We start from the raw sequence: 20,652 nt of genomic DNA, 5'->3' as shown, positions 1-20,652 counted from the left end.
AATATTTATTTATTTCAAAGACAACATGATAGACATCTAAGAAATGGCCAAAATTGCAGGATTAAGAGAGATTGCTCTGTAGCAATACACAGTAACTAGGATGTTAGAAATCTAGGACCCTGATTCACTTCTCACCTCCCAATCCTGTTCCTATCTGGGTCTTACTTATTTTGATAAACAGCATTAGCTTACATCTGGTTGCTCAAATCAAATGCTTGGGAGGAGTCCTTTCCCTGACCACCCACATTAAATCTATCAATACATCTTATCTGTTCCACCTCCAAAATTTATCTGAAATCTATTGACTCCTCTCCATTTCCACTGTTCTCACTCATTTCTCTCTTACCACTCCAGTGGCCTACCTGTTATTTCTGCTTCCACCTGTAAGTCCCCTAAAATCCATTTTTCCCATATCAGCCAGAATATGTTCATCAGTTCATCAGTTATCTACCGCTGCAGAACAAATGACCTGAAATCTTTTTTTTTTGTTTTTTTCTTTTTTTTTTTTGAGACATAGTCTCTCTGTCACTCAGGCTGGAGTGCAATGGCGTGATCTCGGCTCACTGCAACTTCCACCTCCTAGGCTCAAATGATTCTCATGCCTCAGCCTCCCAAGTAGTTGGGACTACAGATGCACTCCACCATGCCCAGCTAATTTTTTTGTATTTTTACTAGAGACGGGATTTTACCATGTTGGCCAGGCTGATCTTGAACTCCTGACAAGTGATCCAACCACCTCGGCCTCCCAAAGTGCTAGGAGTGGCTAGGCGTGAGCCACTCTGTCCAGCCCACCCCGAATCTTAATTTTTTTTTTTTTTTGATACAGAGTTTCACTCTTGACACCCAGGCTATAGTGCAATGGCACGATTTCGGCTCACTGCAACCTCCACCTCTTGGGTTCAAGTGATTCTGCTGCCTCAGCCTCCTGAGTAGCTGGGACTGCAGGCGCCGGCCACCACACCCGGCTAATTTTTGTACTTTCAGTAGAGACAGGGTTTCACCATTTGGCCAGGCTGGTATCGAACTCCTGACCTCAGGTGATCTGCCCACCTCGGCCTCCCAAAGTGCTGGGATTACAGGCGTGAGACACTGTGCCCAGCCACTTAATGATTAAAACAAAAAAACAAAAAACAAAAAACAGTCATTTTATTTGCTCACAATTCTGTGGGTTAGCTGAGCAGGGCAAGTTCAACTGGAATAGGAAGGCTGTATTGCATGTAGTGTGGGCTGGACTTTCTCACATGACTGAAGTTTGGGCTGGAGAACCCAAGGTGGTGTCACTCACATGTCTAGCCCCTCAGCAGGGATGGCTGGAACGCTGGGGCCTCGTGCTCTGGCATGCTCCAGGACCTCACTATCCATGGGGCCTCTCCAGCAGGCTGGCCCAGTATTCTTTCCATATGGCTCAAGGCTCCAAGAAAGCAGCAAGACCTCTTATAGCCCAATCTCAGAAGTTGCACTATGTCCCTGTCACTTCTACCACATTCTGTTGGTTAAAGCAAGTCACAGGGCCTGCCCAGATTCAGGAGGAGTGGAAACAGAGGGAGAAATGGCAAAGGCCCATTTGCAAAAGGGCATGTGAGGTGGGATGGATGGTTGTGGCCACCTTTGGAAGCAATCTAACAGAGTGAGCTTGTATTTATTTATTTTTTTAATTTTATTTTTTTGAAACAGGGTCTTGCCTTGTTGCCCATACTGGAATGCAGTGGCACTGCTGTAGCTCACTGTAACCTCAAACTCCTGGGCTCAAGTGATCTTCCCACCTTAGCCTCCTGAGTAGCTGGGACTACAGGCTCACACCACCATGCCCACCTAATTTTTAATTTTTTTTTTTATAGAGGTAGGGTCTTGCTCTGCTGCCCAGGCTGGTCTTGACCTCCTGGCCTCAAGTGATCCTCCTGCCTCTGCTTCCCAAAGTGTTGGGGCTATAGGCATGAGCCACCATACCTGGCCTAGAGTGAGCTTTAAGAAAAGTATACAACACATTTCACCCACCTCCCTCCCTCCCTCCTTTCCTCTCTCCCTCCCTTCCTTCCTTCCTTTTTTTTTTTTTTTTTTTGGCCTTGCTCTGTCACCCAGGCTGGAGTGCAGTGGCACAGTCTCAGCTCACTCCAGCCTCGACCTTTTGGCTCGGGCAATACTCCCACCTCAGCCTCCTGAGTAGCTAGGATTACAGTTGCATGCCACCACACCTGGCTAATTTTTTCTGCTTTTTGGTGGAGACAAGGTGTCCTATGTTGCCCAGACTGGTCAGGAACTCTTGGGCTCAAAAAGATTATCCTGCCTTGGTCTCCCAAAGTGCTGGCATTACAGGTATAAGCCACTGCACCTAGCCACCTCCCTTCTTAAACTTCTTCAGTGCTTCCAGTGGCACTTAGAATACAATCCAAGCTCCCTACCCTGGCTGAAAAAACTACCTGTCCCTTGTGCCTGCCGTCCTCCTGCTCTTTCATTACATTGGCCTTTTTTTTCCTCCAACACCAAACCCTGCCCCTTCTTGGTTTTTCCAGTTGCTGAAAACAGTAGTTCCTGGGAAACACTCTCCATCCTGACTTTCATTTTGCTCTGTCCTTCTCCTGGTCAGCTAAAATGTCACCTTTTTAGAGAGGTCTTCTCTGGCTACCCCATCAAAATCAGCCTTCTTCCCTCACCCTCAGCTACTCTTTCACCTCCCTCTGTTTTTTTCCTTCAAAGCACAGATCTGAAAATTCCATCTTCTTCATTTTCTTTCTTTAAAAAATGTTCGTCAACTGTTAAGGTGATGAAGTTATAAAATATAAATCTCTGTAATGGTTATGAGTATGTCTGCACATTTGAAGCCAAGTGTTTCCCTCTAGAGAGAACTGGGGGGCTGTAGGTCAGGAGAGAGAGAAACTAGCTTTTCATTGGATATTCTTTTGTGTTGTTGGACTACTTTACTATGCGCATGTTTTTAAAATCGTAAAACATTTTAATATCTCTTTAATGAGGGACTGCCTCTCAAAAATTATTCAATAATTTTTAATGAATTTTAATGACATTAGATCATCAAATGTCTTAGGTGAACTGGAGGCTGTGAGCTGCCCTCTTTAGAAATTTGTTTGGCTTCCCTGGCTTAGAATGAGTCCAGCAGGATTCTGTAGAAGGCTCTTTCCTTTGCTTGCTTCAGGAGAGGATGAATAGCTTTAAATACATATTTTAAAAGAAAGCGTGAAAAGCTTTCAACATGTGAATCCCAGGAACCAGGCACAATGCCATGAGATGCCTCAAAATACCCTAAGATGCAGGATGCAGGCTGTATTTAATTGCTTGCCCTATTCAGGACTGCAATTACTCTGCCTACATTGTACAGGTTTCTTTTAAATAGCTCTCATATTCCTTGTCATCACAAGACATCTAATTGGTAACAGCAAAATAATTCACTGAAATTAGGAAACAAACTTCTTCCCTTTAAAATTCAAATTTTCAAGCCAAAGTACACTTGGATTTTATACTTTGGCTTAGCATACAGTATAGAAATAATATAAACCAGAAAGGGTACTAAATTACTTGCCATTTGTCTTCCTAGTAAAAGGAATGATGACAATCCACAGTTGTATTATAACAAGAAGTTTTCTTTCTTTTGTTGGTTAGGAAGCTTTTCAGTTTTTTGTTTGTTTGTTTTGTTTTTTGTTTTCCCTTTTCTCTTAGTGAATCCTGCAAATTAAATCCGGCTGAGACAACAGATCCATTTTTTGAGTGTCTATATGAGCTTTGCTTCTTTATTTAGGAGATTGGGAGCAGCTAATCACTTCCCTTCTACCCTTTTCAGTTCAATGGCTTTAATGTAGAGTTTAGCCTTAGGCCATTAAATGGGACTAAGGCAGGGGTGTCCAATCTTTTGACTTCCCTGGGCCACACTGGAAGAAGAATTAATTGTCTTGAGCCACATATAAAATATACTAACACTAACGATAGCTGATGAGCTAAAAAAAAATCGCAAAAACGTCTCATAATGTTTTAAGAAAATTTATAGATTTGTGTTGGGCTGCATTCAAAGCCATCCTGGGCCATGGGGTGTATAAGTTTGGATTAAGGTTTCATGTCAGGCTGTCTGAGTTCCAAAGTAGTTCCTCCATCCATTCTGTGCAGTACCTTGGGTGACTTGTTTAAATTGAGTTTTCTTATCTATAAAGTAGAGGGGATGATATCACATTCTTAGAGGGAATATTTTAAACTTCGTATTATCTTGGAACAGTGCCTCCTTATTTGTAGAAAATCTCAGTAAATGTTAGTTGGCTAAATTTTAATGGGTAATAGACAAAGCTCTTCTTTCATGATGCTAAAAATGTCTAAAAAGAGTTTTTTTTTTTAAGAAGGAAAAGTTAGTTGAAATAAAATAAGCATTTAGTCGTCGTGATATTGTAGTCTCTTCAGATCTCAGGCAGTCTTGGACAGATGAAGTCCTAAGACTTATGCTCTTTTTGCATGTCAGCTCATTCCTAGTTGCTCTCTTGTAGCTAACACTTCATATTTACCCACACTGTGGCATTTCCCAAGGTTTGGAGCAAGTAGAAAACTTGGCTGCTATTTCTTCCTGAAGTTTCTCTCAGAAACAGGCTAGATCTGTGTGAAGAGCCATATACTATCTTCCTCCGTTCTTCCCACCCTTCTTTTCTTCTTCTCTTCCTCCCTCCCTTCCTTCTCTCCTTCTTTTCTTTCTCCCATCTCTCTTTTTTTCCATAAGCATTTATTAAGCACCTGTCAAGTATAAGCCATGGTTACATACTTGCCATGGTTACATACCACAGCAGAAACCATGGGTAGCCCAGAGACCAATCTTCACATTCTTCAGAGCACTCTCCCGGGGAGACATCCCCAGACATAGGCTGAGCTCCACTGCAGAGCGGCCAAGGCAGCAGCCAATTCACTGAGCAGATCCCACGCTGAGTTTCTTAAAGGCTTTCAGGGTTCTTGTAGTGTTTTTCAGTTTTTATTTAAATTCAGAAAGATTCTACACACATGATTTTTTAAATTCAAGAACTTCTATTTCTAGGATATTTTCAACATATCTCTTCTTTGAAAGCTGACAGTATTGAAATGATGTCAGCAAAAGAAAAAAAGCAATCAAGGCTTTTCCTGTTCTGTTCAACTATACATTTCTGAAATGGTAGTAAATTAGAATATCTTAAATCTGTATATGACTCTTTAGCTTGGGGTAGAATATAATTGAGGATTTGACTTCTACTGATTTTTTTGTGGGATTTTATTTTATTCTTATTCTTAAGAATGCTCCAGGTTGGGTGCGGTGGCTCATGCCCGTAATCCCATCACTTTGGGAGGCCGAAGTGGGTGGATCACCTGAGGTCAGGAGTTCGAGACCAGCCTGGCCAACATGGTGAAACGCTGTCTCTACTAAAAATACAAAAATTAGCTGGGTGTGGTGGTGCATGCCTGTAGTCCCAGCTACTCGGGGGGCTGAGGCAAGAGAATCGCTTGAACCTGGGGGGTAGGGGTTGCAGTGAGCTGAGATCATGTCACTACACTCCATCCTGGGTGATAGAGTGAGACTCCATGTTAAAAGAAAAAAACAAAAGAATGGTCCAATTCTCAAGTATCTTGGAGTGTGCCCCAATCTATTGTTTCCTTCTAAGATCTCTCTTCCTGGGGAAGTTAGAGGATCATCAGACATTTCTGTCCTTTCTAGTCCATAGGCACAGTGGGGCTGTTGGATTATGACCAGCCCTTTCCTGATCCCTTGAGTCCATGGGGCATACACACTTGGCAACCTGCCCAGGAATGCCCTATACGTCTGAGTCTGGGTTGACCTTGGACAGTCTTCTAGGATCTCCTAAATTGTTATTTGCAGTTTGAATCAGACCAGTTCAAAGGCCACTTGAGGATGGTGGGCTAGCTATAGGATAGCTGAAAGTCCTCAGCCACACTCTGGGAGGCCCTCCTCCCTGGGGTTTCCTTTGATGGAAGGGATGAAAATAGGCTAGGAAAATAGGCTAGGAAAATTACTCCTAGGAAACGAGCTTTGTAAGTACCTGAGATTTTTTTTCCCCCTCATTTAATCTTCCTAATAATCCTTAGAAGGAGTGATGTTCTATTGATAAGCAATCAGGTTTAGAAGGGCATAAGTAACTTGCCTCTGATGGGAGTATGTAGTGCCTGCTTGTGTTGGTGATACTCCTTGCACCTCACCCCACCCAGGGACCCACTCCCTGCCCTCCCTATCCAATCTCTGTCCTGGACTAGGTTCCAGGCTCCCTTGCCTTCTGGCTACCAGATGGGTTTGGCCAATGGGAGACACAGGAGAGTGGAGGGAGGATGGATGGAGAGAAAGAGAGGTCTTTGCTCTCTCCTTGATGTGAGGCCGTTCTGGCAGCAGCAGCTTCCTCATCAGTTACAGCTCCTGTTTTGTGGCCCCTCTCCAGGACTCTAGCTCTCTTCCTCACTCCTGTAAATTTAGGGGTGGTGTTATCTTCCCACTATCGCTAATACCTGCATTGATTCCCTAAACTCTGTCCACACCCCTGTAAATTGTTCCTTCACTTGAAGGCTTCAGTTAAAGTATTTGCACATACCGTCTGTTTCATCCTGGGAAAGACCTTAACTGATACAGTCATACCAAATTATACTGCCTGCCTCCCTTGGAAAATCTCAGGACCTTTCCCATTAGAAGCAGCCACCTTCTGGAAAGTGTCTGCATCCACCTTCTACACTCAGAAATACTAAAAAAAATCCAGGACATGAGTCATGATTTGGTAGACTGCGAGCTCCTTCAGGGCAGGAACACTGCCCTGAGCATTCTTGGACCCTCTACTTAACCCAGCCTCAGGCATATAGGAGGTGGTTAATAAATGTTTCCTATGGAGGTTAGCACCCTTGGGCCCTGAGAGTCTCCTGCCCTAGCTTCCTCCCTCCGCTTCTGCACCGCACCACCGGCTGAGCTGCTGGCACCTGTAGGAGCTGGATCATCATGCTGACCAGCCGGTTTTTTCTTATTGTGCTCCACAGAAGGAAGTTCATCCACGTAATTTTTTGCAGTACCCAGAAAGGGTGGGTACAGTGTGTTCCGTGGTGAAAAGCTTGTGAAGGAGGAATGCAGGTTTTAGAGTCTCACTCCACGTTGCTACTATTCCTATTTGAGAATTGCCCCCCCACCACCGCCACTCCCCTACTCCCACAAAAGCCTTGAAATATTTTATTCATGTGGGATTACAGTCTATGCAACAATGAGACATGAGGAGGTGGCCATGAATAGCCCCCGAGTGTGTTATACACTGAGACCTTTTCCAAAGGGCTGCAGAGGAATTATTTAGTCTAAGCAGCCACGAGTCATGTGATTTCTTCAGAAACATTTACGTCTGGGTAGGCCTGCTTTTTAAATATTCTTGGTGGGAAGCACTTTGAACCATAAAGGCACACTAAAAGACAATTGCTATGGAGACTGCGCCTCCACTGTGCATTTATCTGAGTTCTCCGCCTGGGGCTCTTAAGCGTCCACAGGGTGTCCTGGGCACGCCGCTCTGGGGTGGGGGATCTGGGCGCCACAGTGTTGGGAGGCCACCCGCTTGGGACCCTAGCTCAGGACTGTAAGCAGGAGGCATCCGCCCACGGTAGGGGCTCTGCGGGCGTGTGGGAGTGGGACGGCGGGGGGGACATTGAGGGTGTGCGGCGCCCCCTCCCCTGCCTATGCGGGGACCACGTGAAGGAGAGGCGCGTGGGGGCCCCTGGCGCGCAGCCGCGGTGGGTGACGGCCGGCGTCCCGGGGGCCCCGTGTACGGGGCGTGTGTCGGTGTGAGTCTGGGAGGGTGCAGGGGCCCCGCGCCTCTCCGGTCTCCTCGTGCGTGTGCGTGTGCGTGTGCATGTGTGTCCTCGGCCCAGCGCCCCGCCGAGTGGTGCCCGCGGCCGGGCGAGCGCGCGCGCGCCCGTGCGGGGTGTGTATGTGAGTGTGTGACAGTGTGTGTCAGGTGACTCGGGTCACGCAGTCTCTCTCTCTCCCTCCTCCGGGAGGAACTGCCGCGCTCCGGCTGACTCCTCCGCCGGCGGGCGGGGCGGGGGAGGGGGCTTCGGGCGCGCTGGGAACCGCGGGACCCGGACCTGGGCGCCGCCCGCCGGGGGACGCGCGGCCCCCGCTTCCGCCGGGCCCCGCTGAGCTCTAGACAAACCTCCGCTTCAGAAATAGGCTGCGGGCGGCCGGCTAGGAGGCTTGGCCCCCACCCCGGGACCCCCGCCGTCCCCGGGCCGGTCGGCCGGTGGGCGCGATGAGCCAGGTGCTGGGGAAGCCGCAGCCGCAGGACGAGGACGACGCGGAGGAGGAGGAGGAGGAGGATGAGCTGGTGGGGCTAGCGGACTACGGAGACGGGCCCGACTCCTCCGACGCCGATCCGGACAGCGGCACAGAGGAGGGAGGTGAGCGCCCGGCCCCCGCGTCCTCGGCTCGCGCCCCTTTCTTCCCCTTGGCGTCTTCCCGCCCCCAGCCCGGCCGTGCGCGAGCCACCGACTTGGAGGGGGTCCAGGGGAGCGGGTCCAGTTGAGGGTTTGGGGTGGGGAGGGACGCCAAAAGCCCGACCTCGAGCTGCCAAATGAGGGAGCGCGGTGCTGGTGGCGGAGGGGCAACCAGGATCGGTGGAAAAGGGGAAGGAGGGAGTAAGCGTCTGGGCTGGAGGAGCGCGCGCTTCTGCCCCTTTCAGAGCCGGTGCCTCCTGCGCCCCTCACCCCAAGCTCTCCGCAGCGTCTGGCGGTTGGGGAGGGGAGGGGAGGGGACCGCGGGCGCGCCCTGGGACCTCTCTCCCAGAACGGTGCTGTTGAAGCCAGGGTCAGATGTCGTGGCTAAAAAAAGGCAGCCGGCGGCGGCGTGACTGGCAAGGTCGTCGGCAGCTGCGGGTGTCAGTCTCGCCCCGCGTCGCCGCGGGAGGGGCCCACCCAGGTAGTGGCTGGGGAGACCCGCGGGGCGGCGGGGGGATGCTCGCCAAGCTGTTGTGGGAGTCGCCGAGAGGCCGCAGATTTCCCGGGATCCACGCAAATACCGTTGTCAGGACACCTTATCTGCTCTCGGTATCACCACCTGGACATGGCAGTGCCTGCCCGGGAGTGAGCGCGCGGCGGGGAATTCTTTGCTTCAATAGTGAAGCAAACTCTTTTTCCTGTTCTAGAAGCGGGTTTTAGCAATCGTTCAGCTTGTGGGGGCTTCCTGCATTTTCTTAAGGTGTAAGGAAGTTGAGAGCCTTTTAGTATTCCAGAGAGGTTAAACTTTTTTTAGTTTCCCTCAGAAGCGAGCAAAAGTTCCTTTATTGTAAGGTCACTTGGAAAGGTCAATAGAAAGCGGCTGTTAAACATGATGTTATTCTCAGTGAAACTGTATGCATCCAAGAGAAGGAACTAACTTTAATGTTTCACACTGAAGAAATTGTGTGAGAGATACAAGTACCTTTGTGACTATTGATTTTTAAAGAACTTTTATTGAGAATTCACTGAACTTATTTTAAATTCTCTATGCAGAGCTTTTCTCACTAGGGTAGTTTCATTATTCTACATCTGGCAGGCACGACTTTCAATGAATCAGAAAGGAAATAAAGTTAACTATGCCTTGCGCCTGGTAGATGAGAAAGCAGCCTCTCAAGTCACCCTTTTTCATAGCGTTTTCTCTCTTGGGATGATTTGTGCTAATTCCTCATTTGCTTAAACTGATGTGTGCACCTTTGTGCTTTCTGTCTTCTGCACTCCCGGTAATTGGTCTTACCGTTGAGCACCAGGCCACATTTTTGTAGATAAAGGCTTTCAGCCGTTTTATTGGAGTCTCTAGAGCTACCTTCCGTAATTAAATTGTTCAGTCGCCTCATTATTATTCAAATTCCATTTGTTAGCTCCTCCCAGATTCTTAGAAGACTCCAGAGAGATGCAGAATAGGGATGTATTTGCAAGGTATTTGAAATGGTGGACACAGTAGGGTGTGTGTGGGATTCTCTTTTTTAAAAAAGAAAAAAAGTGGGGGGTGGAGGGGCCATATCCAGGAGGGAAAGCCCTGTAATTTGATACTGTCCTGAGGCCTGGAGGGTCCAGAAAAAGTACTGGACCCCTCGTTTATTCTGCAGTTCTTTAAGTGGGCACTTTTAAAATTTCGTTTGGGGACTTGAAATTGAAGTGAAATTAAAGCCCTGCTTGAGGGATGGGATTCCCGGAACAAAAGGCTTCCCCAGAGCCCAGACTCGGAGGCTCCTTAGCTGTTAATGTAAAGGCAAACTTGCCTGTAACTGATTTTTGGTGACTTGCATAATAAAATCCTTCTGAATGAGCTTTTGGGATCAGCTTGGGATCTTGCTATAAAAGGATTAAATATATTTATATTGTGAGAAGAGCAACATGTTTGCTCGGCAAACGTTGCTTAAGCCTGTTCTCTGTCCACCTGGGCCTGCAGTGGATAGGTGGTCTGCTTCTCAGACTTCCTCCGTTATATTTTGGCCTCTGTTCTTTCCAGATTTCCCTGGCTTTGACTTTTGGGTTTAGGCCTTGATGCAGAATCCCATGTCAGAACATTCGCTCTCTAGTGTCAGATAGGCTCCTCAGTCAGCAATTCCAGCGAGGACTGCTCCTGATGGCTGTCAGGCCAGCTGATATGGTCTGGGGAGTGGGGATTGGGAGGAGGAGGTTGGGAGTTGTGACTTCCCTTCCTGTGCCCTTCAAAAGGCTGATTCACGTGTTGCATTATAATCTTGTTTTATTTTTGGTAAAATTTACATTTATCTACACTCAAACTTAAGAAATAGAATGTAGGAAAAAAAAGGAGTTATGCTGAGAAAAGATGTACTTTGAACCACTAGCAAAGCATTTCTCTAATGAACCCCCACTCCCCTTTCCCCTTCCTAATAGCTTGGTTTAGTGCCTGCACTTAGTGGAGACCTGGGACTTTTTCCACTAAGTTCAGAAATTTACCCTGGCGGGTGGGAGGCTGAGGGTGGGATGTGGGACCAACTAGTGTTGCCAGTTAAGTTGCAAAGCAATTTATCAGGAGCTCTGCAAGAGAAGTGGACTAAAGGTGGATGTGTAATGCAATTTTCATTTCCCTCAGTCTGTAGGACTTATAAAGGAACCTCTGGTCTTATTTTTAAACCGAGTATGCCTTGTAAGTTTTACCACATTGTACTGAGTTTGAAAACATAGGGCAACTAAGGTGAGACTTAAATTGCACTTCTCTGGCTTCCACTCCATATTTTATTCATGAATAGCAAAAGTGTTCTCGGGCACATTAGTTCTGTTAGGGCAGATTTGGGCACCTCTCAACCTTCCTTTCATGGTAGTTAATTGCAGGTAAGGTGAGTCTCACCTTCAATCCCCACACTCCAGATAAAACTACCAGAGAGGAGGGAATGGTTAGGCCGTTAAAAACAATTGCACCAAAAATAATGATTATTTTTAGATTCATGGACTTTAAATCTTTTGATAAATTACTGTGCTTTAAAAACTGTAATAACAAGGAAAGCAATTACAAGATCATATTTAATCAGAAAGTAAAATTGTTTTCCGCCCAAAACCCCTCCCATTTTTTAGGAGAAACTTGGCTAACGTAAGCTTCTCACCCACAGTCCAGTGAAGTTCGGTCTTTGCCTTCATAGCAGCCTGTGCACACCCTTAGGGTCTGAGGAAGTGACTGTGTAGGTGGTTTCTGGAGGCATGAAAGATCCAGGGTCTTCCTTCCTGAAGGATGTAGATGGGGTGAATCCAGCAATTCATATGTATTAATCATTAGTTCATTAATGTTAGCCTTTTGTGGGGAAGGGACTGGGTCTCTATGTTGCCTAGGCTGGTCTCGGACTTGTGGGCTCAAGCAATCTTCCTGCTTCAGCCTCCCAAGTAGCTAGGATTATAGGCATGCATGACTGTGCATGGCTTTTTCCTAAAATAATTTAAAAATTATTAGGGAATTCACCTTTTCATTGTTCCTTGGAAGTAAGTAGAGATAACAGTTATACTGATACTGAAATCATGGCTCAGAGATACCAGGGGACTTTTCTACTGCCCTATCATGAGCTAGAAATGAGCGAAGTATTTAGAAGAGTATCAAGTATGTGGAAATGTAAGCCCCTTTTCTTGTAATTCTGCCTTATCCGAAAAGAGCTGGCTTGACTACAGCCCTGGACACAGCTTATCTCTTAGATTTCCTTCTGGCCCTGGAAATACAGAAGAGTTGGAACAGATGAAACTACATAATAGGTTAAAATGATGTGCCCAAAGTTAAACTTTGGGTAAATACTTGTTCAAATGCCTGTATTTAGAGAGTATCTTTCTATATCAGATGTTTTATAAACCTGTGTCAGTGATTCAGGGCATCAGAGAGTACTGACTCTCTACTTTTATTAGCCATCTCTTCCATTTTAATACTAGATAGAGGGTAGTCTAATGGAAACGGGGCACAAACAGCAAGTTCTGGATAAGAGCCGATGGCTTTGGGTTTGAGAGATCATCTTTTGTCTTTCAAAGATAACTGAGTCTGCCCCAAGTTCACCCCCTGTGTTATTCAATCCTCCCCCAGCCCATAGTAAATGCTGGTGACAATCAATTTCACTTTTAGCACAGACACTTCGTTCCTGCTCATTTTTCTTCTTTCTTTCCTTCTTTTGAGATGGAGCCTCACTCTGTTGCCCAGGCTGGAGTGCAGTGGCATGATCTCAGCTCACTGCAACCTCCACCTTCTGGGTTCAGGTGATTCTCCTGCCTCAGCCTCCCCAATAGGTGGGATTGATTACAGGTGCCCACCACAACGCCCAGCTAATTTTTGTATTTTTAGTAGAGATGAGGTTTCACCATGTTGACCAGGCTGGTCTTAAACTCCTGACCTCAAGTGATCCACCTGCCTTGGCCTCCCAAAGTACTGGGATTACAGGCATGAGCCACTGCGCCTGGCCTCTTCCTTCTTTCTTCTCTACCTCCTTTATTCTTTCGGTATCCTTTTATTTTTTAAAAAAATATTTTTGGTTCTCCCTCCTGTGCCAGAGCCTTAGAGTTCTCTTGTGATGGCCTTTCCTGGGTCTGCTGTGACACTGCAGACAAAAAGTTTCTTCACTCCTGGGCTACAGGGTCCAGGGTGCTTGCTGGTCGACCTTCTCCTCTTGTGGTCCTCTGAGAAAGACTTCGGCTCCATTTCTCAGTGTATAAAATAGAGGACTGCGTAAAGCCAACCTTAGTGCACTCTCAAAGTGATTGTTAAAAAGTTTGTAAGAATACCTTTCCCTTTTTGCAGGCACATTGGTAAATCAGAACAGTTTTACCAATGTAAAACGGGAAAAGTTCGCTTGTCCCCCTTGCAGGGTGTGTGATGGGGGTTTGGCTAGATTCTTAAGTGCTCTGCTGCTCAAACCTCTAGGGGAGCACACAGACAGGCAAGCTGTGGGGCTCTGACCCCACGACAGTGTCTAGGGGTGGATGTTTACAGCTCCTGAAGCCCCAGTGGGCATGTGTTACAGGGTGCTCTTTTAGTTTTGCCATCTATGGGCTTGTGTTAACCAGCTCAATTAGACCCTCTACCTTGTTGCAAGGACCGAGTGCTTTCTGTATCCTGGGTTCTTGCCTTGGTGTACCGGAAGAATCGGATCACACCTGGGCTTGGAGAATGAGTGCAAGATTTTCTTGAATAGAAGTAGCTCTCAGCAGATAGGGGAGCCAGAAGGGAGACGGTTTTTCCCTGGAGTCAGGCAGCTGTTCTCTGACCACTCCAGCCAAACTGGTGTGCTCCCAACGTCCTCTCGACGTCTAGCCGCTTGAATCTTCTTCCACCAATCCACTCCTCTCGATATCCAGCCGCTTGTGTGTTCCTCCACTGATGTGCTCCTCTCGACGTCCAGCTGCTTCTGTGTCTGCCTTGCTTGGGTCTTGGGTTTTTATAGGCACAGGATGGGGATGTGGCAGGCCACAGTGGTCTTGCAACATTTGGGCCGGAAATGCCTGACCTCACCTAGGCCTGTGGGGGTGCAGCCCTAGCCAGGGACCATGCCCTCCTCTCTGCCTGGCACTTCCCTTCTCCCTTCCATATCGTTTAAAGGGACCACACCCTTCCCTTCCCAGCACTCCCCTTATCATTAGGACTGCTACTGAATACATATGTTAAGGAAATATTCATATGTGGTATTTATCATGTTTTTTAGTTATTTGCCAGTGTGACTTGAGAGGATTTCATAAAGATTTAGTTTTCACGCTAAATAAAAGAATCACCTTCAAAAATCTTTGTGCCTTTGAAAAATATGTGTTCTGTTTGCATTTAATTTTCCTTACTAAGTAGTTAATCAAATGGACAGTGAATCTTCGTGATTTATGCATAGCTTTTGTTAGTAGTAGTATTAGTCATATGATTCATTCCCACTTGGGTTGGAATTTCTTATTGAACTCCTGGGTCTTGAATGTATAAGTAGTTCCATTGATCAACGTAAGCTTCAGAAATTTAAAGGAGCCACAGAGAAAGTTGCAAATAGAAACACACCAGGGGCCTCTTCCTAAAACCGTAAGCACATAGACGCTTAAGCCTTTGTTGATTCCACAGAATACTAATAGCGAAGAAATTCTAATTTTCCCTTAAGGTTGAGTGAGCCTCTTACTATAGTCACATTCCACCGAAGACCCTCTCGTTGCCTAGGCTTGGGGTGGGAAAAAAGAAGGGGAGTGTGTTTGTGTGCCTGCGTGTGTCCTGTGTGTGTGTCCTTGTGTGCCTGTGTGTGTGTCCGTGTGTATGCGTGTATGCTGATAGAGGAGGAAATGAAGGCTCATGGGCAAGGGGACATGTATGGGGTCACATAGCTAGTAAATGGACAGTTGGGACTTGAATCCTAGTCTGACACTAACCTAGTACTTTTTCAACCATTCCACTTGCCATCACTTCGCCACTATATTCTTTTTTTTTTTTTTGAGACGGAGTCTTGCTCTGTCACCCAGGCTGGAGTGCAGTGGTGCGATCTCGGCTCACTGCAAGCTCCGCCTCCCAGGTTCACGCCATTCTCCTGCCTCAGCCTCCCCAGCAGCTGGGACTACAGGCGCACGCTGCCACACCTGGCTGATTTTTCTGTATTTTTTTTAGTAGAGACGGGTTTTCACCGTGTTAGCCAGGATGATCTGGATCTCCTGACCTCCTGACCTCGTGATCCGCCCGCCTTGGCCTCCCAAAGTGCTGGGATTACAGGTATGAGCCACCGTGCCTGGCCACTGTGTTATCTTAATTCTTGCATTAAATAGTTTATTTTCCTGTTTTGAGCCTATTCAAAGATGCTACCTCTCAGAGAACTCTCCTTAATTATAATAGTTCTCACTCGTATAATGCACTAGAATTTGTGAAGTGCATTTCATATGATATCTCATTCTTCCTGTAGAGATCCTTGAGCTTAGGATGGCAGGGGCAACCTTAAGAGCTGTGTAAGGAGGCGAACATTGGCTTTCAATTCCCATTTCCCTGATTTCTGGTTTCTTCTTTGTTGTAAGCATTCCTAACCCTCAGATCAGTCAGGCAGGGTCCCCAGGCAGCCCTGTTGTACTCGAGGCACTAATCCATCTTTTTCTCCCTTCTTTTTTTACTAAGGCCTGTTGGTTTTTGACAGGGCTCTGCTGGTTACTGGATAATTCCGGATTAAGTGATTAGCCTTCAGGTGTTAAAGACTGATAATGGCTCAATTTGATGACCCCTCCCCATAGTGCTGTTCCTTGGGTGATTGAATTTCCTGGGGTCTACAGCAGTCCAGTTTGAAGGCTGGGATCTCTGGAAAATCTGGGTATTGATAGCACCAAGTGGAGGAGAGGTGAGGTCTATTTGGTGTCCCTGACCACAGTAAATAAACTTCACCTAGGCATAAAGCTGATCCTCTTGATACCCAGTTCCAAGTGCTGATCTGGGCCAAAGTCAGACATGAAGTTTCTTTTTAAAGCTTCAGTTAATTTAGCCTCAAATTCTGCTCAGTCACTTTCATGTAATCATCCCAACAAACATCTATTGAGTGTTTGTTGTGGGTAAGCACTGAGGCCTCAGTTTGTTTTAACAACAATTTTAATTTTGTTAAGCTACAAACTGCAAAATCGTGTGTTTGTATTTTTCTATACTTTGTGTTACACAGGCCATTGGGCCCAAATTTTAGACTAATGGGAAAAAGCCCCCTTTGGAATATAATATTAAAATTTTACAGAAAGGCAGAAGTTGCTTACCAATACCTAATATCCCTTCAAATGACAACCGTTTTTTATTCTTCAAGCACGTGTGTAATAACCCATATGGGAAAAATGGCAAAAGGCCACATTGATGTCTTCTAAATATAGAGAATAAAGATTTAAATCAAGAAGTTGCCAGGCTCAGTGGCTAACGCCTGTAATCCCAACACTTTGGGATGCCAAGGTGGGAGGATTGCTTGAGCCCAGGTGTTCAAGACCAGCCTGGACAACATGGCGAGACCCTGCTTCTAACCACCATCCCCCCAACAAAAAAAATTTAAAAATTAGCTAGGTGTGGTGGAGGTGGTGTGTGCCTGTAGTCCTCGCTACTTGGGAGGCTGAGGCAGAAGGATCACTTGAGCCCAGGAGTTTGAGGCTGCAGTGAGCTATGATTGAGCCACTCACTGAGCTCCAGCCTGAGAGACAGAGTGAGACCCTCTCTCTCAAAAAAAAAAAAAAAAAAGAAAAAGAAAACCAATCAGGAAGTCTATTATCATCCATGGCCATATGTATATATATATCCCCAGATAAAGACCACTTTGTTGCCTTATAATATTCCACAGACATAAAGGTTCTCAATGCCTGGATGTTCCCTAAGTACCTTTGAATTGGTACTTTACGCCTTGACAGTTTTTTTTTTTTTTTTTTTTTTTTGACAGAGTCTTGCTCTGTCGCCCAGGCTGGGGTGAAGTGGTGCAATCTCTGCTCACTGCAAGCTCCGCCTCCTGGGTTCACGCCATTCTCCTGCTTCAGCCTCCTGAGTAGCTGGGACTACAGGCGCCCGCCACCATGCCCAGCTAATTTTTTGTATTTTTAGTAGACAGGGGGTTTCACCGCGTTAGCCAGGATGGTCTCGATTGATCTCCTGACCTCGTGATCCACCCGCCTCAGCCTCCCAAAGTGCTGAGATTACAGGCGTGAGCCACCGCGCCCGGCCGACAGTTTTTAAAAATGTCATTGTGGTAAAAACACCTAACATGAGATCTGTCTTAATATGTTTTTAAGCATATAATATGCTGTTGTAGGTACACTGTTGTATATCAGATCCCTAGAGCTTACTCAACCTGCTTGACTGAAACATCATGGCCATTGATGAGTACCTGCATGGGAGGCGTCATTGACATTTGTAAAGGATGAGTGTTACCACCTTGAGAGATGACACTGTGTGCTATGTAGGTGGTCAGTAAATGGCAACCACAGGTTGATGAGAGGTTGGAGTGGGTTGGTTTGAGCTGTTTCGCTGTGGCCAAGGCTAAAACTCCTCAAACATGCCCTCACTTTCACCCAACGAGGTCAGGGGGAAAAGGACCATCAGGCATGGGCTAGCTCAGCAGCCTCCATTCCCTGCTTCAAGCCTGTCACATTTTTACCTCCCTTCTGAGGCCCTGAGTCCTTTCCCAATGTGAGCTGCAGACCAGCAAGCCCCTCAGACTCAACAAGTTCAAATATTTGTTCAGCTGCTTGGTGGCTAGCTGCCTAGCTAGGGTTGGGAAGCCCCTAACCTTCTTGGTGGCTGGGCTGCCAGGTCAGGAACCCAGGGCTTCTGTCTCCCTTGTCCCTCATGCCTAATGTGACACAGATTTGCACTCACAAGTCCTGTTTCCACAGCCTGTGCCTCAGTTCTTTGTCATTTGTGTTCTAGAACAACCTCCTAATTCCATACTGGGACCCGCAAGGGAGTCTGTTTCTGGAGTGAACTTAATGAAATGTAAATCATATTAATCTCCCCTTAAAATCCTTAGTGATTTCCAGGCCAGGCTCGGTGGCTCATGCCTGTAATCCTAGCACTTTGGGAGGCCGAGGCTGGCGGATCATGAGGTCAGGAGTTCAAGACCAGCCTGGCCAACATGGTGAAGCCTCGTCTCTACTAAAAATACAAAAATTAACCAGGTGTGCTGGTGCGTGCCTGTAATCCCAGCTACTCGGGAGGCTGAGGCAGGAGAATTGATTGAACCTGGGAGGCGGAGGTTGCAGTGAGCTGAGATTGCACCACTACACTCTAGCCTGGGCGACACAGCAGGACTCCATCCCCCACCAAAAAAAAAAAAAAAAAAAAAAAAAAAAAATCCTTAGGATTTCCTCAGTGCTTTCAGGGTAAAATCCAAACTTCCCAGTGTCACCCTCCTGAGCTAGCCTGTCACCTCTCCATCAACTAATTTCTTCAAAGATATGTATTGAACTCATGCCATGTGCTACCTTGTATTTTGCCTGTGCATATGTGAGAGAGACAAACAAAAAACAAGTAAACAAACAGGAAGACAGACATACTAAAGATGGACTATTAATAGTAATAAGGACTATTAAAAAGGCCCAGGGTTATGGCCCAGGAAGTGGTAGTGCCTGATTTAGCGGTAGGGGTGACATTGCAGCTGGGCTGAGCTGAAGAAGGAGGTCTTCTAGATGGAGGGAAGAGCAAAGTGAGATCCTGAGCTGAGGAACCTTCTGGAAGGCCAGTGTTGCTGGAGGAGAGGGAACAAGTGGAGATGAAACAGGCATGGGTGAGGGGGAATAGAAGGCATTTGGATTTTATTCTAAATGCTGTGGGGGGCCGGGCGAGGTGGTTCACACCTGTTATCCCAGCACGTTGGGAGGCTGAGGCAGATGGATCACCCAAGGTCAGGAGTTCAAGACCAGCCTGGTCAACATGGCGAAACCCTGTCTACTAAAAATATAAAAATTAGCTGAGTGTGGTGTCAGGCGCCCGTAATCCTAGCTACTCAGGAGACTGAGGTAGGAGAATCGCTCGAACCTGGGAGGAAGAGGTTGCAGTGAGCTAAGATTGCGCCACAGCACTCTAGCCTGGGCAATAGAGCAAGACTCTGTCTCAAAAAAAAAAAATGTTGTGGGGAAGCCCCTGGACAGAGTGTTGCCTCATCTTGCCTTCAAACTGCATTCCCTAACCTCCAGTTTCCTGAACTTGCAAATCTCTTCCTGGAACAACCTTTCCCTCATTCATCTGTTCCATGCCTCCTCTCCTTTAAGACTCAGATATTACTCCTCCAGGGAGCCTCTCTCAGTGCCTAGAACACCTAGCTGGCCGTGCATGGTAATTGCCAGTTTCTCATGTCTGTATTCCCCTCTGATTGCTGGGGGATGAATCGTTTTTCTTTGTGTCTGCAGCCCTGCCTCACACTTGGCCAGTGTTCAGGGAACCTTCCTGAAATTAGAACAAACTGCCTGCTTGAACATTTCATCTCACTACAGCAACTTTCTGGGTAGGTTGAAGGGGAGCCCTCCTGTAGTGGATTTTTAAAGACTTGTCCCCCGATTGCTCCTTTTAGGGGGGCTGTCATCCTTCATTCTCTTTTGCCTACCTAGAAGCCTGAGGCAGAGGGTAATGCCTAGGGAGGTGTTGGTGGAGAAAGCCCAGCCTTCTGCAGGAGGCTGAGAGGCTGAAGTGCCTCCCTTCCTGGCATAAGCTCACTGCCTCTGCCATGCCTATTGTAGAGTGAGACCCTTTGGGGAACTCAGAGCTGTACTCTAGGGGATTTTTTTTTTTTTTTTAGTGCCTGTCCTTGAACCCTGGATCCTCAGATTAACGCTTTACCTGGGCTAAGCTACCCAGGCTCTATGAGGTTCTTAAGTGGAGATACTTGAGGAGAGGGTGAGAGGAGATGAGAGGGAAGATTTTTGTCAGCAGTCCATTTCTGATATATAAGAAACCTTTCCTGATGTAAAGCCATGGCCTACAACATTTTTTACCCTGGCCCACAGTAAAAAACATTTATACTCTGAACGAGTACCCACATACATGCAAATAAACCCAGGAAAATTTCACCAAGCCGTAATTTTACTCTTGTGCTGTACCATGTGCTCCGATATTTTCTAGTTTTTTTGTTTTTAAATCTCTTTATTGTTGTTTAATGCTGTTGCTGTTTAATCCCCACAAGTTGATTTTATGAAGACTAATGTGTTCTGACTTAAGGATTTGAAGAGCAGCTGGAATGAAGCCATTTTGTAGGACACCTCAAGGAGAAGGTCCCCTGTGAATTTTATTCATGAGATAAGCAAATTAGACTACAGTTTAGTATTAAATGTTACAAACAGAGCTGATTGGTGGTGAAGGTTCTGGGTGAGCACTCCACCAATACCAGTCATATGACCTTGGGCAGTTTACTTCCCCGAGATTCCTCAGGGGTAGAACAGACTTACGCTCCCTCACTGGGCCGGTGAAGTTTGTAGAAATGTCCCACCCAGACCGGGAATGGTGGGCCATGCCTGTAATCCCCCCACTTTGGGAGGCTGAAGTGGGAGGATCACTTGAGCGTAGGAGTTTCAGACCAGCCTGGGCAACATAGGGAGACCTCGTCTCTACAAAAAAAAAAAAAAAATAGCTGGGCATGGTGGTACAGAGTGCAGTGGCATAATCACAGCTCACTGCAGCCTTAACTTCTGGGCTCAGGTGATCCTCCCATCTCAGCCTCCTGAGTAGCTGGGACTATAGGCACGAGCCACCACAACTTGCTAATTAAAAAATATATATATTTTTAGTAGAGAGAGGGTTTTGCC

General features: G+C 46.6%; 1 protein-coding gene across 3 annotated transcripts in view; it reads left to right on the top strand.

The window, feature by feature from the left end:
- The first annotated feature begins 7,781 nt into the window (after positions 1–7,781).
- The window catches only part of RRAGD (Ras related GTP binding D), a 52,298-nt gene continuing 39,427 nt past the window's right edge, over positions 7,782–20,652 (top strand). The window contains exon 1 of one of the 3 annotated variants that reach the window (XM_004044404.5): positions 7,782–8,379. In XM_004044404.5, coding sequence (XP_004044452.1) covers positions 8,232–8,379 — 148 coding nt within the window. In that variant the 5' untranslated portion in view covers positions 7,782–8,231. Of the gene's footprint in view, positions 8,380–8,566; positions 8,897–15,034; positions 15,131–20,652 lie in introns of those variants that run through there. The other 2 variants (XM_019029620.4, XM_055391821.2) reach the window with 2 other exon arrangements.

Source organism: Gorilla gorilla, chromosome 5 (genome assembly GCF_029281585.2).
Source record: "Gorilla gorilla gorilla isolate KB3781 chromosome 5, NHGRI_mGorGor1-v2.1_pri, whole genome shotgun sequence".
Classification (NCBI taxonomy): Eukaryota; Metazoa; Chordata; class Mammalia; order Primates; family Hominidae; genus Gorilla; species Gorilla gorilla.
This window is presented reverse-complemented; position numbering and strand designations above follow the sequence as displayed.